Source organism: Hylobates moloch, unplaced genomic scaffold (assembly GCF_009828535.3).
Source record: "Hylobates moloch isolate HMO894 unplaced genomic scaffold, HMol_V3 SCAFFOLD_12, whole genome shotgun sequence".
NCBI classification, from domain to species: domain Eukaryota; kingdom Metazoa; phylum Chordata; class Mammalia; order Primates; family Hylobatidae; genus Hylobates; species Hylobates moloch.
In genome coordinates this window covers 98,637,577-98,655,699 of record NW_026652287.1, presented here as the reverse complement: position 1 = coordinate 98,655,699, position 18,123 = coordinate 98,637,577, and the positions used below count along the sequence as shown (strand labels likewise).

General features: G+C 39.4%; 1 protein-coding gene across 5 annotated transcripts in view; it reads right to left on the bottom strand.

Moving 5' to 3' along the window:
• The window catches only part of APAF1 (apoptotic peptidase activating factor 1), a 90,794-nt gene that overhangs the window by 10,148 nt on the left and 62,523 nt on the right, over positions 1–18,123 (bottom strand). For 4 of the 5 annotated variants that reach the window (XR_004250948.3, XM_058424861.1, XM_032171002.3 and 1 more), the window contains exons 20-24: positions 16,960–17,079; positions 13,208–13,324; positions 9,816–9,941; positions 2,006–2,125; positions 1,550–1,675 (exon numbers count right to left, since the gene is read on the bottom strand). The exons of the other annotated variant lie outside the window; for it this stretch is intronic. Coding sequence is in view for 3 of the 4 variants with exons in the window: in XM_058424861.1 (XP_058280844.1) it covers positions 1,550–1,675; positions 2,006–2,125; positions 9,816–9,941; positions 13,208–13,324; positions 16,960–17,079 (609 nt within the window). In the remaining variant the exon portion in view is untranslated. The remainder of the gene's footprint in view (positions 1–1,549; positions 1,676–2,005; positions 2,126–9,815; positions 9,942–13,207; positions 13,325–16,959; positions 17,080–18,123) is intronic. 5 annotated transcript variants of the gene reach the window in all.

The window sequence follows — 18,123 nt, the reverse complement described above, 5'->3', positions numbered from 1 at the left end:
AACTGGCAATTCATAAACTTTCATGAGATGCCCAAGTTCCAGCATGCAACCTTGTTAATCTTTCTGAGTTTCCCTTTATTTACTCAAGTTAAATTCAGCTCCAGGATCAATGTCACTCCTTCCTTACTTTAGACCTAGAAAGAAGAACACTGAATCAGCTAAGAGCAGTCTGTGGAGTGAAGCAGACCTGAATATGAGTCCTAGCTCCACTGTTCACTAGATTCTTGTGACTAGGATAACTCATATAAGCTTCTATAGCTTCAGACACTGCATCTGTAAAATGAGGACAATTGTACCTATGATTTGAAGGTTAAATGAGATTACAGAGAGTGAAATTACTAGCATGTGACAAGTAATCTTTAAAGGTTAGTCACTATACTAGCCTACTTCTTGGCAGCCAAATGCTGGGTTTTTTTTCCTTTCAATATTGTCTCATGGTTTTGTCAACATCATTTAGCAACCACATACTGAGAACTACCAAGTTCCAAGCACTGTGAGCTAAGAACTAGTGGTACACTAAGATAAACTAGCTACAGTCACTATCCTTGAAAAGTTTATAGTTTAATCATGAAGACAGGCTCACGAACAGTTAGTGAACAGTTGTATGAAGTAAATGTTCTAACAAATGAATAAAATATAATAGAAACACTGGAGGTAGAGCAGCTAACCTTGCTTTAGGGTCAGGAAACGCTTCGAAAGAGCTGCCATCAAATCTAGGTCTAGAAGGATGAGTCATAATGCTTCAAGGTAAAAGAGTAGAACGTTTATCAAACCAAAGTTAGCATCATGCACAAAAAGATGAAGTTGGAAAATAGGCTGGCACAGAGGAAACAATACAGCAGAAAAAGATGGTGATGAGCTAAGTAGTTGGCCTATAAACCGTTAGGTAACAGGTGTTTCAACAAGGGACACAGGCAGTGGTATGGAAGATAAAGTGGAAGAGGTGCAGACCAGAGGCAGGATGCTGGGACAGTCCACCAGTGGAGGAGGAGGAAAGCATGCTCTTCAGGGTGGTGACAAGGAGGAGAAGATAACTCTAAGATGCACTAAAGAGTCATCAACAGAGCACAAAAGACAGGATACAGCCCTGACAATTCCAAGGTTTATAGTTTGGAAAGATTGGTAGAAGGAGAAAAAAGGAGAGAAGGGAGTACTTGAGGTCCCCCACCAAGCAGCATCATTCACCAGAATGTGATTTTAGACACATGTCAATTATATTACATTAATTATATTAAAATTGTATTGTCAGTGTATAATTAAATGTAAATCCCTTTCAATGATTTTTATTGCCTACAATATGCAGTAGAGGTTGCATTTGATTAGTTATAGACAAAAAGTAATCCATAAGGGAGAAATCAGAAGTCCTCAAATGTATTTCATTTCGTTCATTTGATACCAACTAAATGCCAATGGGCATCCTCCAAAAGATCACAAAATATGAGACAGACATGTAGAGAGCAACTGTTATGTCCTGTTGCATATATTATTTGAACTCATTATACATAACCACTACCAAAGTTTTATGCATGGTTTCAATTGATTGACCTACCTTTGCAGTCTTGTCAGCAGAGGTAGACGAAAACTTGGTAGCATCATGAGAAATGTCACAAGAAAGTACTGTACCCTGGTGACAGACAAAGTCTTTTTCTTTATTTCCAGTAACAATATTCCATACCTTAAAAAAAAAAAAAAAAACACTTGGAGGTTGACACTTTTAAGAACATTTTATATTAAAAAGCATAATCAGCTACAAGACAGGTCTATAAAACAAGAGTTTTAATACACTGGCTGTTCTGACCCCTTTACTTTAAATGTGACTAACAGTATAAATGCTCATTAAAACACAGCAGATGTAGGTGACTGCAATGAACAGAAAACAAACATGAGAAAAATAAAAAATTTTTAATTAAGTAATTAGCCTCACAGTGGCTTTTGGCTGTCTCAATATAATCACTGCAATATGAGAATACTTTTTAAAAAAAAACAAATTTATACTTTAAATTACCTTCACTGTTCCATCAAATGACCAAGAAAGCAGTCTTGAATTTTTCAAGAGTCTAAAGTCTTTCACTGTTTCCTGATGGGCTCGTAGAAAGATAAATTTGTCCAAATGCCAATTCCATACCTGAATATCAAAGAAATAAGTCCGTTATAATCCTCCCCCAATCCTATCTCATTGGAGGAGTGGAGAGAGTGTACATTCTCTTGTCTAAAGTCTTTTACTCACATGGCATTTCAGTAAAACACAGAAGAATAACAGAGAAGACTGTGGTGTCCACATTTTACAGACAGAGAGAAGCTGGGGTTACGTAAATTGACTAGGGGCAAAATAAAATACTTTTCCTCCCAAATAAAATTTGTTTTCTTCAGTTGCTTGGGGAACAGTTAATTATACCAGAAGATAGAAAAAAAAAATATATGCCAGTGAGCTCACCATCTGATTAAATTTTCCTGAGAAAATTATCCTAATTACATAGTCACAGATTTCTGAACCTACAAACTGGGGAAGTCTATAGATCCTGGCCCCACTGAAGCTGGCCTGGGAAGGTCAGTTGATCAAAGCAGCTTCAAAACAGAACATGGAGTTTCCAAGCTTCAAATACCTCAGCTATCCTCCAACACAATCCTCAAAATGACGGAAGTAAGAAGGCATTGTTTTTCACGTGGAGCTTCAGGAGGAGCTCCTCAGACATAAGGAGAGGGGTGGAGGGGGGAGAAATAACATGAGTAACTAGCACAAAATATGTATACAAACGTATCTGAGACACAGAGGTACACAGAAGTTTATTTTTATGCTATGTCTATGTAAAGGATATCTCTTAATTACTAAATCAAAGCAACTGTATTTAGAGCTTTATTAATACTTGACTTCAAATTAACTTATTTAACAAATGTCTATTTAGTACCTATATGCAAGGCAAATAGGAATCAAACAAGGATCTAGCATAAAGAAACTTAAGAGTTTAGCAAAGAAAATGAGAAATACAACAACAAACCCAAAAAGTCCTACGATAGAAGATACAATGATAGAGATAAAAGTCCTGTGAAACTCAAAAAAAGTAATTCCTTACAGAAAATTTGGTGGAGACAGCACATTCAAAGTAGGCTTGAGGAATGGGTTGAAAGTGTGATGCACAAACTGAGAAGGGTTCTTCAAAGGGAATAAATGTTGGAGTTAAAGTACAGGAGCAGGGAAACGTGAAAAGGGACCTGCTCATGATTCCATCTGACTAGATCATAGGAGACGCAGAAGAAACAGAAGAGAAAAAAGGTTGGGAAGGTATCCAAAGAAACAGCCCCATGGGCCTGATGAAGCTAAAATTCTGAGGTATGGGAAAACAGGCCAGCTCCAAAAGAACAAAAAGATAAAGAAAAAGCAGCCACCACTACAGGTATGCACATGAGTAACATTCTGAGTCTAGCTTTTTATTGGCCAATGTTAAACAGCAGAAATATCTTTAATCAGACCTAGGCAAAATCTTAAAATAAATGACATCTCTTATTCCCCTTTTTTTTTTACTTCTTTTTCCACCACATTTAGCAGTCACCCTCCCCACCAAGCCCTGGCTTTAAGATCTCTCATCTTCTGCCTCAGAATGATCATTCACAGAAGCAGGCTATCAGGAGCACGGGGTCTTGTATGCAAGCAAGAGAACTTTAGAAGATGAACTGGAAGTGAGAGTAATTCTAAAGAGAATGAATTAGTAATTTTCATATTTTAAGAACCCAATGAGATATGCTGGGGGAAGGGGAAGAAATGGAGGCATTTCTGGCTTCCCAAATCATACCAGAGAAGAAGGGCACCCCATGTGACTAAGCATAAAAGACCTTAGTCCATTTCTACCAGGAAACTCCTGGTTCTCTCCTCCTGCTTTCTGGGCTTTACTGGACTGGAGGATCAATGGCTATGCTGAACAGCTCCTCCTAGTTTACAGACACTGCCTAATCTAGCTTTGCCTGATTCAATGTTCATTTCTAACTTAGTATCTTACTTCTGCCCTCTGCATCAAGAACTCAGACAGCCTTCCTGAGCAGATATAACAAAGAATTTGACAACCTCTGAGGGCAGATTAAGAATAGCCTTTGCAGCTTTTGTTACAGAAGGTTTCCGACTAGGCAATGATGATGAGTGATTTTTTGTTGTTGTTGTTGCACGGAAACATACTGTGATAACTGAATAACCTTAATATCACTAAACTTCCACCACCATTAGTCAAATGTAAAAGTTGAGTTTGGGGATGTCTCTATCATTGACTATTTTTGCAATGTATATATACTTGTAGAATTTTTTCAACTATATGAATAAAATTTAAATTGTAGAAATGTTAAGGAAACTTTTTTTTTCTTTTTTTTTTTGAGACAGAGTCTTGCTCTGTTGCCCAGGCTGGAGTATAGTGGCGGGATCTCAGCTCACTGCAAGCTTTGCCTCCCGGGTTCATGCCATTCTCCTGCCTCAGCCTCCCGAGTAGCTGGGACTACAGGTGCCCGCCACCACGCCTGGCTAATTTTTTTGTATTTTTTAGTAGAGACGGGTTTCACTGTGCTAGCCAGGATGGTCTCGATCTCCTGACCTCGTGATCCGCCCGCCTCGGCCTCCCAAAGTGCTGGGATTACAGGCGTGAGCCACCATGCCTGACCGGAAACTTTTCATACCAGCAAGAACGAACATAGTCTTATATACTGGCTCATGTAAGCATGGGTAATACTTGGCCTTTATTTACCTCAAGGTAAAGGATCAAAAACTACCAAAGTAGACCTCAATTTTCACAATCTTAAGGGCTATAATCAGGTGAGTTGATTCTTCAAACTTTGGCAATAACTTCAGCTCAGCAAAGATCTACAGAACCCTTACTGGATTCCAGGCTTTGGGGATACAAAGATGATTAAAACAAACCTCCATTTCATCATTTACAAAAACTTTAAAAAATGAAAACAAAACCCAACCAGTCATTTCTTGAAAATATCTATAGAGTTTTGTTACATTTAAAACACTGTAAATGTAAAAAGTATTCTGAGTAGAACAGAAAAAGAGGAAGAAACACAACTACTTAACTCATATTTCTAAATATAATCTAACTCCTTTCCTAAAAATATTTCTAGAAATTATTCTTCCCCCGAGCTGAGAATACCTGAAATCGTCAAGCTGGTCATAAAAACCTTATGAATTTAACTTTTGATAGAAAGACTACATAGCATACGATGTCTCAAAAGAACTTCATCAGATGTAGTTTTTAGTTTTACCCATTCCAAAGACATCTGGAGAGGAAGAAAGGTGACTATTACACTGAGTTTTACAGCTAGAACACCAGTGTCACGGGAGCCTATAATAAATAAGTTTCTGTACTGAAGCCAGATTTCATTCCAATCATCCTGCTTCCTAGTACTCACACAGACATAGCATTAAAAGATCTTTTTCCCAAAACAGTTTTTAACAATACAATTAAATATTCCCACCACAATTAACATATATACTAAATAAAAGAATATAATAACTTCCATTGAACATATGCATTATCTCCTTCACTTCTAAAGCCCTACTAAAATGGCAAGGTCAAAAGAATGAGAAAGGAGATAACAGCAACAAAATGTGGGAGGCTGGAAAGCAAGAGAATGGTAACTGACTCAGCAAAGTCAAGAAAACAGAATCCTTTATAAAGGCATTATAAAAAGTCAAAAGCGGCCAGGCGCGGTGGCTCACGCCTGTAATGCCAGCACTTTGGGAGGCTGAGGCGGGAGGATCACAAGGTCAAGAGATCGAGACCATCCTGGCCAACATGGTGAAACCCCATCTCTACTAAAAAAAAAACAAACAAACAAAAAAAAATTATCCGGGCATGGTGGCACACGCCTGTAGTCCCAGCTACTCAGGAGGCTGAGGCAGGGGAATCGCTTGAACCCAGGAGGCGGAGGCTGCAGTGAGCCAAGATCATGCCACTGCACTCCAGCCTGGCAACAGAGCAAGACTGTCTCAAAAAAAAAAAAAAAAAAAAAAAAAAAAAAAAAAAAAAAAAAAAAAAAAAAAAAGAAAAGAAAAAGTCTAAAGCAACAAAATAGGCATTTTGAACTCCCAAAATGCTCAAAAATGGAAGGCACTAAGTATACCCAAAGGAAGAAATGTGGGTGGGGCTAAGAATATAAGTATTAGGAATTAGGAGGCAGAGAATCCTAAGACAGCCACACAGTGTTCACCGGAAAGTGCAATGGAACAACTAGAGAAGAGCAGCAGACACTGAGTGTGAGGGGGCTGGGTACAGTCTGGGAGGACTGGAGCAGTGTGAGCCTTGTGAGCTCTCAAAATTAACCAGAACAACCCTACAATGAGGAGAAACCACAAGGAATTTAATCCAAATGGAGTAGAACAAGGATAAGGGCAACGAAGGAAAGAGAAGGTCAAAATAACTGTGAGGGAAGGAGATGGAGCAAAGAGATCTCCTAAGAACAAGGCCATTATATATTTGAGATGGGGACTTGCTCTGTTGCCCAGGCTGGAGTGCAGTAGCATGATCATAGCTCACTCCAGCCAGGACCTCCTAGGCTCAAGCGATCCTCCAACCTCAGCCTCCTGAGTAGCTGGGATTATAGGCATGCATTACCACACCTGGCTTATTTATTTTGTTTTGTAGAGATGGGGTCTCGCTATGTTGCCCAGGCTGGTCTCTAACTCCTGGCCTCAAGCAATCCCCCCACCTCAGACTCCCAAACTGTTGGGATTAAAGGTGTGAGCCGTTGCACCCAGTAAGGCCATATTTTTAATGCCTTGTGAAAATAAGAGAAGGAGCTGCAGAGCTGTGAAGCTAGAAATGCTGGACTTCCCCACTCCTCCAAGGAGTTTAGGAAACTTGATTTCATATAAAAAAGAAGGTCGGGCACGGTGGCTTACACCTGTAATCCCAGCACTTTGGGAGGCCAAGGTGAGATCACTTGAGATCAGGAGTTCAAGACCAGCCTGGCCAACATGGTGAAACCCTGTCTCTACTAAAAATACAAAAAAATTAGCTGCATGTGGTGGCAGGTGCCTGTAATCCCAGCTACTCAGGAGGCTGAGGCAGGAGAATCACTTGAACCTCGGAGGTGGAGGTTTCAGTGAGCCGAGATTGCACCACTGCACTCCAGCCTAGGCAATAGAACAAGACTGTCTCAAAAAAAAAAAAAAAAGAAAAGAAAAAGTAAAGAAAAGAATTGCTGTTGAATCCCAAAGTTACTATGGGAAAAAAAGGAAGAAAGTAGACAGACAGTGACAGCAAACTAGAAAGAAGAATCTCTGAATTTAAAGGCACCAGCACAACAGAGGGTAGAATTACAATTCTGAGAATGAGGGATCAAGGGAAGGTGTGCATACTAAATGTTGAGATCCAACATCTATTAATACTTCCTGTTCTCTTCCCCACCTTAGCTCTGAGAACCTGCCAGCCAGGTTTATCCTCCAGGCAAAAGACCAGAAAATTCCTCTCTAGGAATCTGAGGAGACCAAGACAAAGGACTCGAAGATACTCACAACAAAGTTTCCACTTTCAGGAAACTTTAGAGAAGAGCTCAGTCAACACACAGAGCTTTCAACCAGTTGTTTAGTACACATTTCTGGTAGCTAATGACCACTGAGAGCTAAGGAGGCCTTCAAAATAGGAGGTCAAAACAACCAAACACAAAAAAGCAACTTGGAGGGAACAGCAACTATGCAGCAAAACAAAAATGTATGGGGAAAAAATTATATATATAAGCCAGGCACAGTGGCTCATGCCTGTAATCCCAGCACATTGGGACGCCAAGGCGGGTGGATCACCTGAGGTCCAGAGTTCAAGACCAGCCTGACCAACATGAAGAAACCCCATCTCTACTAAATTTACAAAAATTAGCCGGGTGTGGTTGTGCATGCCTGTAATCCCAGATACTCAGGAGGCTGAGGCAAGAGAATCGCTTGAACCCAGGAAGCAGAGGTTGCGGCGAGCCAAGGTCGCACCATTGCACTCCAGCCTGGGCAACAAGAGTGAAACTCCGTCTCAAAAAAAAAACAAAAAAAATTATTTGTGTATGTGTGTGTGTGTAATTTCTATATATATATTATATATATATTTACCTGTGTGTATATCTCCTCAGAGAGATAAAATATTCTATCTACAAAATAAGAATTTAACGCATTAGAAATATACTAGTAGAAATGAAAAACTCAATAAAATGGCTGGAAGGCAAAACTGAGGAAAACTCCCAGAAAATAGAGCACAGTAGGCCAGGTGCGGGGGCTCATGCCTGTAATCCCAGCACTTTGGGAGGCCGAGGCAGGCAGATCACGAGGTCAGGAGTTTGAGACCAGCCTGGCCAGCATGGTGAAATCTCATCTCTACTAAAAAAACACAAAAAATTAGCCTGGCATGGTGGCATATGGCTGTAATCCCAGCTACTCAGGAGGCTGAGCCAGGAGAATTGCTTGAACCCAGGAGGCAGAGGTTACAGTGAGCCAAGATCGCGCCACTCTGCACTCCAGCCTGGGCGACAGAGTGAGACTCCATCTCAAAAAAAAATAAAATAAAGAAAAAAACATAAAGCACAGTACAGAAAGATGAAATGTGGAAAAAGAAAACTAGATTATCAGTCCAGGAGATCTAACATCTGAATAATGGGTGTTACAAAAAGAGAAAGCAAACTGGAATAAAAAGGAAAGAATCAAAGAAATAATTCAACTTCCATGAATTGAAAATCATAGGTTTCCAAATTGAAAAGGAAGACTGAATGTCCAAAACAACGAATAAAAACTAACACCACAGTGTATCATCAGGAAATTTCAAAATTCTGGGGATAAAATGAAGATCCTAAAATCTTCCAGAGAGAAAGATTAGGCAGCAAAATGGCTTCAGACTTTTCAACATGAACTGTGGAACTTGGAAGAAAATGGAGCAATGTCTTCAAAGTTTTAGTGTAAAATAATTTCCAACTACACCCAAAGGTCAAATTTTCCTAAAACGCATTCACAGTACCCTTAGTACACAGTGATCATAGTAACAGAAAGGATCTAAACAAAATTTCGTTATAATTGGGATAAATGGATTGATAAATGAGTGTCTGTGAACGTGTGCACGCACATAAGCTGAAGGCAGGACAGGTGGAAGGAGGAAAAAAAGCGACATCGTCCTGTAGGGAATTCGGTAGATAACTTCTCAAATGGGAAAATCAAGAAGAGCACTATAAGCATGCCATACAGAGGCATGAGGGTAATACCAAAAGAAACATCTAACAGCTAAAAGTGGTGCCTCTGGAGAATGAGAAATGGGGGAAAGGGGTCTATTTTTCATAATAAGTCTTGTAATACTATTTGAATTTTAAAATAATGTGCATTGGGACTTTAATAATCAAGTAAACTTTATAAGTTTAGGCCTCCATATCCACAATTCTTTATTATGTCAAACCATTCTCTTTTCACAGAATTTCATTCCTGTAATAAACATTTTGTTCTTAAAAGGAAAGAATGAAATGATTTCCATTGGATTTTACTACTGTAAAGAAAAATAAAGAGAAATTACATAAATGTGGCAAAAAGTATACTTACTGATACAAATCCAAATACCAAGACAGGCAAGAAAATGCAAACAAACCCTTCATTTTCAAAATAAACAACCTTCCAACAGAGGGTTCTAAGATAAACTGTCTGCCTCACCCACAGAAAAATATGAAACACCCATAGGTTTCATCTAAGCCCATGTGCATAATCTGAATGTATGCCCAAAGTAATGTGTTTAAAATATACACCAGATTTTAGGCATAATCATAGTGTTCCTTTGCTAGAATCAGCATTAAATATGTTAAGAGTTCATCCTCCCTCTCACCTGAATTTCAGAATCATCAGAACTTGAAATAAGAGTTTTCTCATCGGCCGTGAACTCGACGTGCCATACAGTTGTCTTGTGCCGAATCCTGGACTGGAAGATTCTGTTGTTTACAAGTTCTAAAATCTTCAAAGCAGAAAAACACAGAAAATTAATATGAAGAAACTAAGCAACACATAGGCATTACGCCGCAAAGATATTAAACTAAAATTAGACTACAGGGTACAGAATTTCCATCTGGTGCTTCCAGCCTAGTTAAAAACAAACGAATGTCACATTTATATATATGCACACTATGTATGCATACATGCAAACATATTGCACCCTAAAATAAAACACTCACTGCAATCATCAGACAGCAGTAGGAACCAGTGGTCCTTCTGAGTACTCAACTACCCACTTCATCAAACAAGTGGCTGTCTGGGCTTGCCTTCCAAAAAAAAAAAAAAAAAGACATTTGAGATGGATAAGAGAGAAGAAAGTCAGTCAGTCCTGGATGAGAAGGCAAATTATTCATAAAACAACACAAACAAGGAAAGATAAAAGAAGATGAGGGAGACAGAATATGAGAAGGCTGGCGGGCAGTGCAATGAGAATACTTAAGAGGGCCAAAGACTAATAATACTCCAAATAAAAGTAGTAACAAATCCAAAAGATAATGACTATGTCAAAAAAAAAAAAAAAGGCTTTCAAATGAACTCATACCAAAAAAAACAAAAAGAGAGGAAATATGTTTCGTTGACCAAATTAAAATGTACTCAAGAAAGCCTAAGGAAAATACAGATGACGCTAAAGCAGCAGACACCAGAAACTCAAACCTAACCCACATGTCTGGAAGAAAAGCCCCTTGAAAACAAAGGGGAATTGTGTGAATGGGAACCTTCCTACATGAGCCGGATGAACGATCTCACAAACCCTATGAGGCAAGGGCAGGATAGCATAGCAGTTGAGCACATAGCCTCAGAGATCTAGGTTTGAATCCTAGCTCTGCCACTTACTGATTTTATGAAAATTGTGGAAATAAGAGTTTAGACATCTTTAAAACGAGCATAACAACACCGAACATCCAGGATGTTATAAGAACTCAGTGAGGGCATCTGGCACAGTAAACAGTTAATAAATGGTAGTTGCTATTATTTGATGATATGAGGCTACACCATATGAAACTGCCACTTTGTAGGTAAATACTGGTAATTTCACATGGTTCATTATGTATTATTTATATTATTTGATGACTTTGAGGGAACTAACGATGTGGATGAAGCACATATGTGTGTTGTGAGTTTATTTTTAAACTATCTAAAAGACTTATTTTAAGATAGATGGTAAAAATGAAAAGAATGTGGTACTGACTTGGCATCAAGGTAAAGAGAAAAGGGAAACCAAGGACTCTTTAAGAATAAATAATAATACACAACAGTTTGAGAGATGAGCCTCAGATGAAGTCTAAGGTTCACCTGTAAACATACAATTATCCCTTGCTTAAGAAATACATATCCATGATGTACTTTATCCCAGAATAGTACACATCTTAACAAATGATAAATAAATTTTTTACAATAATAAAGAGAAAACAAAGCCTGAACTCTCAATCCATGACACAAGGGCCATGGCAAATATGTAAGAGTATTGAGATCACTGTGTAAATGCTTTCTTCTTCACTTTGTGTCTAAGCATATAGTCTCTTCTCTGTGGGGCCATATGGACTAGAGAATATTTGTGTAATTCCTTATGAAAATGAATCCAAAGTAAATAACTGTGGCCAGTGCCATAAGTAATTGGTTAAAAAATAATTCCCAGACACCTGGTGAGAAAAAGTGAGAGAAGGAACCGATGTTTTTGAAAAACCATTATAAAGCTAGAGAAAATGTGCTTTTGTGATGAATTTCACTTGTGATAAAGACAACAATATTTTTACCCAAAATGCCTTTTATTATACTACATTTTTGCCTTGCAAAGTGTTTCTATTTTTACCTATTTGGTCTTGTTAGATAAATTAAGGATTTCAGGTGGTGAACTGAGGTTCTTCTGCCACCAAAAGTAGAACAGCAAGGATTGGTGGAACAGGCAAGCACAGGCAGCCCTGCACCCATATTCCCCATGAGCCTTATCAGTACCGAAATGGAAACAACTTATACCCCACATGGCTGGGCTTCTAAGAAGAGGAGAAAAAAATGCTCTTTGCATAGTTAGCGAAATCTTGATAGATAGTATTTTATATATGTGGAGAATAGCCAAACAACTAAGTAGAGAATAAGGGACATAAAAAGACAAAAAGCATGAGAAACAGTAATAAAGGAAATCTGAAAAATATACAGCCAACTGGATAAGATGATTGTTATTTTTTTTTTTTTTTTTTTTGAGACGGAGTCTCGCTCTGTCGCCCAGTCTGGAGTGCAGTGGCGCAATCTCGGCTCACTGCAAGCTCTGTCTCCCGGGTTCACGCCATTCTCCTGCCTCAGCCTCTCCGAGTAGCTGGGACTACAGGCGCCCGCCACCACGCCCGGCTAATTTTTTTGTATTTTTAGTAGAGACGGGGTTTCACCGTGGTCTCGATCTCCTGACCTCGTGATCCACCCGCCTCGGCCTCCCAAAGTGCTGGGATTACAAGCGTGAGCCACCGCGCCCGGCCTGATGATTGTTATTTTAACAGAACAATGACTAACAGATCACAGAAAGATTTATTTAGTATAAAACTGTATGATAGGCTGGATGTGGTGGCTCATGCCTGTAATCCCAACACTCTGGGAGGCCAAGATGGGTGTAGATCACTTGAGCCCAAGAGTTTAAGGCCAGCCTGGGCAACACTGGTGAAACCTCCATCTCTACAAAAACAGAAAAATTAGCTAGGTATGGTGGTGCATACCTGAAGTCCCAGTTACTCAGGAGGCTGTGGTGGGAGGATTGCTTGAGCCTTGGAGGCAAAGGCTGCAGTTAGCCAAGATTGTGCCACTGCACTCCAGCCTGGGCAACGAGGTGAGATCTTGTCTCAAAAAAAAAAGTATACAATAGCCAGGCACAGCGGCTCCCATGCCTATAATCCCAACACTTTGGGAGGCTGAGGCAGGACAATCGCTTAAACCCAGAAGTTGGAGACCAGCCTGGGCAACATAGGGGACCCCATCTCTACAAAAAAAAAAAAAATTAGTCGGGCATGGTGTCGCACACCTGTAGTCCCAGCTACTCAGGAGGCTTAAGTGGGAAAATCACTTGAGCTTAGAAGGTCAAGGCTGCAGCCAGCTGTGATCGTGTCACTGCACTCAGCATGGGTGACACAGCAAGACCCCATTTCAAAAATAAAAATAAATAAAAATAGAAGTGCACAATGCCAGACATATAATTAGTTTTAATTAATTCTGTACAGAAAGATTCTGAAGACTAGCACTGAATACCTCAATGGCTCCATTTTCGTCTCCAAATGCAATGTACTGAAGATGTGGACTTAAGCAACAGCAGCTAACTTGAGCTTCAGTCAGATAATCAATCTGACCTGTTTTTCCATTAATGAGCTAATGAAAAATGAGGCAAAATCAGTTATTAGGCTGTAAGAGCAGTTTTTGTTCTTCAGAACAGAGGCTTCAAATGAAAAAAAACAAAATAAAACACAGAAAATAACCAACAAGAGCTCTCAGGGGAACAACAAAGCCATATCCTAGTCTTAGCAGCTGCATTTAGCACTTCACACTTTCATTTCATTCCACTTTGGTGGTTCAAATACATTTTCATAAAATAAAACGAGCATTCCAAGGTTTAAAAAGCAGCTGCTGTGCCCGCCTCCTGAGACACATCTGTCTGATTTGTAATCCCACAGCTAGCTCCACACCCTGTTTTCCATTTCTTCACAAAGCCCACTTTTAATAGGGCTATCGTTTGTTAAAATATACTTTTCTGCTACATTTCAAAGCTGTTGGTCAAACAAGACTGAGACAGACATAAAAAGACAAATTAAAATGGGGCTTATATCCTCCAAATCACTCACAAAACAGTGTAAATTAAGATTCTTTCTCTTGGAGCCGGGGCAGTGAGGACAATGGAGAAGAACTCATAAGCATAATTTGCGTAGCTGGATTTACAATGCTTAAACAAAGATTACCTAATTTCATAATCTGTACCAATGCTTAAATCCCATGAATTATGATGCCTTATCACTCATCTAAAACATGTGACCTGGGAAAATATTTCTCAAGCTTAAATCAATTCAGATACCTCTCTCTTAGTGTCATAAACTAAAACTCTTGAATTATTTTTCAACATGAAATAAGCAGTCATCTTTGTTTCTGGTACAAAGATTACAGAGAATCAATCACAGGTAGCTTTTCCTTAACATTATTTTACCTAGCACATTTTGATCTATTAGATATTCAAAATGAAAACTGAACTACGAAGAGCTGAACATCTTCCTTCTCTCAAAAATTAATTTCAAGAGCTCTTTAAGTAGTAACTAAAAAATGTTTTATTCACTTAAATGAAACTATTTAAGTTTATCCTTTAAACTCTCCCACAACCACTGACATAGAATGATACCTTTATAGACAGATGACTTTTTAAGTCTCACGGTTACAACAGTCATTAAAGAAAGGTTGCACAAATTTAATAAAGGAAATACAAGCATGAGGACACTAAATTTGTCAAGAAAACTGGAGTAGAAATATCCCAAGTGGAAGAATCAGCTTTCTAAAAAACAGTTAATGAGAAATTCACATTGAATTCCATATCCCAATTCACCCCAGAAGTACTGTGCATTAGGAGCTCCTAATCAGCATATTGAGGACAATAGTAAAACCTGTAAAATCAAAGCAAGCCATATTCAGAGGTGACTTACAGCGATTTTGACACCCACAGTAAACAAGAAGTTACCACATACCAGGCAATTTACTCCCAGTATCTACTCCTGAATTTGGATTCTACTTTGACCCTGTAACTAGCTCAGAGACTGTAAAGATGAAAAGGACCTTACAAACTGAGGCTCAAAGAGGTGATACAATTTATTCAACATCACAGAACTAGTTGATAAAGAAGTCTGAACTTACACCTAGGTCTCCTTAGTGAAAAGTCACTATTCTCTCCACTACAACAAGCTGAGCTCTACAGCTTTACAACTTGTTAAGATTTGAGCTGGGCATGGCAGCTCTTGCCTGTAATCCCAGCATTCTGGGAGGCTGAGGCAGGAGGAGTGCTTGAGGCCAGCAGTTCGAGACCAGCCTGGTCAACATAGCAAGATGCCCCCATCTCTACAAAAAAAAATTTTTTGAATTACAACTCATTAAACTCTGTCCTACCCTCTGTCCATCTGTCTCAATCATTTGCTTCCTCTCAGACCTTCCACACGTGCTCTATTACTCTCGTCTTCTCTATTCTGCTCCTCTCTCTCCTCTCTAGCTTGACATCACTATCTCATTTCACTCTCTCACACACATTCATGCTCCCTATCTTTCAATAAGCAAATCAAGAAAAATCAAATGAAAAGATGGCATAAGATTATGTTATCACTGCCAAAACCTTTCCCTAGAAGTTAATAAAGCACTTCTAAAACCCATATGGAAAAAGTTAACTCAAGCTATATTCGTGCTCTTAAAGAGCTAATGAAAGGCCCTAAATATACTATGAGAAAATAGTTCTATCTCTACTAAAAATAAAAAAATAAATAAATAAATAAATAAAAATAAATAAAAAACCTTAGGCCGGGCACGGTGGCTCACATCTATAATCCCAGCTCTTTGGGAGGCCGAGGTGGGTGGATCACTTGAGGTCAGGTGTTCAAGACCAGCCAGGCCAACATGGCAAAAGCCTGTCTCTACTAAAATTACAAAATTTAGCCATGCGTGGTAGCACACACCTGTAGTCCCAGCTACTACTCAGGAGGCTGAGGCATGAGGAATCTCTTGAACACAGGAGGCGGAGGTTGCAGTGAACCAAGATCGTGCCACTGCACTCCAGCCTAGGGAACAGAGAGAGACTGTCTCAAAAGAAAAACAAAAGAAAGAAAATTAGCCCTCACTATGAAAGGGTTTCTGTCCTTCTCAATCCTATGTCTCAGGGCATCCTCAGGGCAAGGGAGAATGTCCCACCAGTTCACATAAAAGCCATGCCACCTCCTGCCCTTCTTATCTGGCTGCTTGCTCTTACCACCTCAGCCACAAGTCACAGTCACATGCTGTCAGCTCCACATGCTGACACCTCCTTCAATGGTCCATACTCTGCTGTTCTGCTTGGGCTGACCAACATATAGATAGCCTCTTGTGTTTTGATCTTCCATGAGGCATCTGCTTTCTCTTGCTGCCACTATCTACAACGCTATCACCACTTCCAGGACATCTCTGTCAATGCAATGACACCTTATTTAGCCACCAGCACAGCGATGCCAACCTGCTCTTGAACTCCAGTGCTCCTTAGGGCATCTGCTCTTAGGGCATCTGTTACCATCACTCCGAGCTCCTGAATACCATTCCTCTGCCAATGGATCTTTGGGACTCATTCTCCCTTCAGCTAGTTGAGAAATGCCATCCTCTCACGTGTCCCATTCTTTGTTGGGTGGCAGAAGGAGAACAGACTAAAGTAGTGCTGTTTGGATCCAATACAGTTCTTTCAATTTTACTACACAACTCTTTCCTCCTCAAGGACCAAAATAAGCACTCAATAAATATTTACTGAACAAAGGTGTGTGGAAATGAACAGGTATACTTCAGTATGTAAAGCCCAGCTCCTTTCACCTCAGTTCCAATCAATCAGACTCCTTCCTCACCTAAAGTGACTTCTGTTCTTTCAAAGACCCTGGAATCCTTCCCTTTTAAAAATGCTTCCATATGCTCATCCCTCTTCCACACTCCATCAGACATGTCTGAATCACTCTTGTAGACAACATGAGTTTGTCCTCATGGTATTCTTAGACTCCATGCAAATCAAAGAATGTGATCATAGATACCAACAGAAGAGCAGTGACATGAGGAATTATCTAATTTAATTCTAAATATAAGCATATCTGAGCCTCAGCTCAAGACCTATATATATTTATTTAACTAATGTCTACTGGACGCCTGTTAGATACAAAATAATTATGTTTAATTCCAAGTCCAAAAACAAGAAAAACCGTGAATAGAAAATTCAACCAAAACAATTTTCCAATTGTTTTCTAAAAAATACTCACTTGCAGACGTCTTATATGGTCAACTGCAAGGACCATCACTTCATTTTCTTGAAACACAACATCTACTTCTTGCTTTAACATTACAGCAGAGTTCTTACATACTTTCTTTGTCTCCCAGAGCTGATAAAGAGATAAAGAAATTATCATTCCATCTCTAAAATAACATGTCTTCATCTTAAAGCGAGAGACAAACTATGTTTCACATAAAATACCTATGAGGCTAGAAAGGTTTCAATATTAGATTATAATCCAAAAATAAATATTTACTAACACAATCTATAGTAAGATGCAGTTAGTATTAAGAGTTATGGGCTCCAGAGCCAAAATTCCTCAGTATGAATTCTAGTTCTACCTAAAGTTGTAACGTCAGGCAGGTTGCTTAACCCAGTGTTACTCAAAGATAAGGACCTCCTGCTGGTTATCAAACTGTTTGATACCAATCCACAAGATAAGAAGTTCGGGCCGGGAGCAGGGGCTCACACCTGTAATCCCAGCACTTTGGGAGGCCAAGGCGGGTGGATCACCTGAGGTCAGGAGCTCAAGACCAGTCTGACCAACATGGTGAAACCCCGTTTCTACTAAAAATACAAAACTTGGCCGGGCATGGTGGTGTGCACCTGTAGTCCCAGCTACTCAGGAGGCTGAGACAGGAGAATTGCTTGAACCTGGGAGGTGGAGGTTGCAGTGGGCCAAGATCGTGCCACTGCACTCCAGCCTAGGCGACAGAGCGAGACACTGTCTCGAAAAAAAAAAAAAGAAGTTTGTACCAGAATGTAAATCAACTACATCACTAAACACACTGTAACTGTGCCTAGTGATGCACCTTATTTCATTACAAGAAGACTTTCCTGATGAAGAAAGCAGTGTGTTGATTTATATTCTGGCTCAAGCTCATTGAGACTGGCATGTTAAGTACCAATGACCTTTCTCAGTCTTTCTCTGCCTGTTTTCCTCATCTGCAAAAGGGACTATTGTGAGAATTAGTAAATTTATATGTATATATATATATATATATATATATAGTACTTTGCCTAACGTCTTGAATATAGTAAGCACTGAATGAAATTTAGCTATAATTCATATATAACGCTGTATTAGGATGCTGTGGGGACCAGCCAGCGTTCCTGGCCTCAAAGAGCTTATAATGTAAGATATGTCAATAAG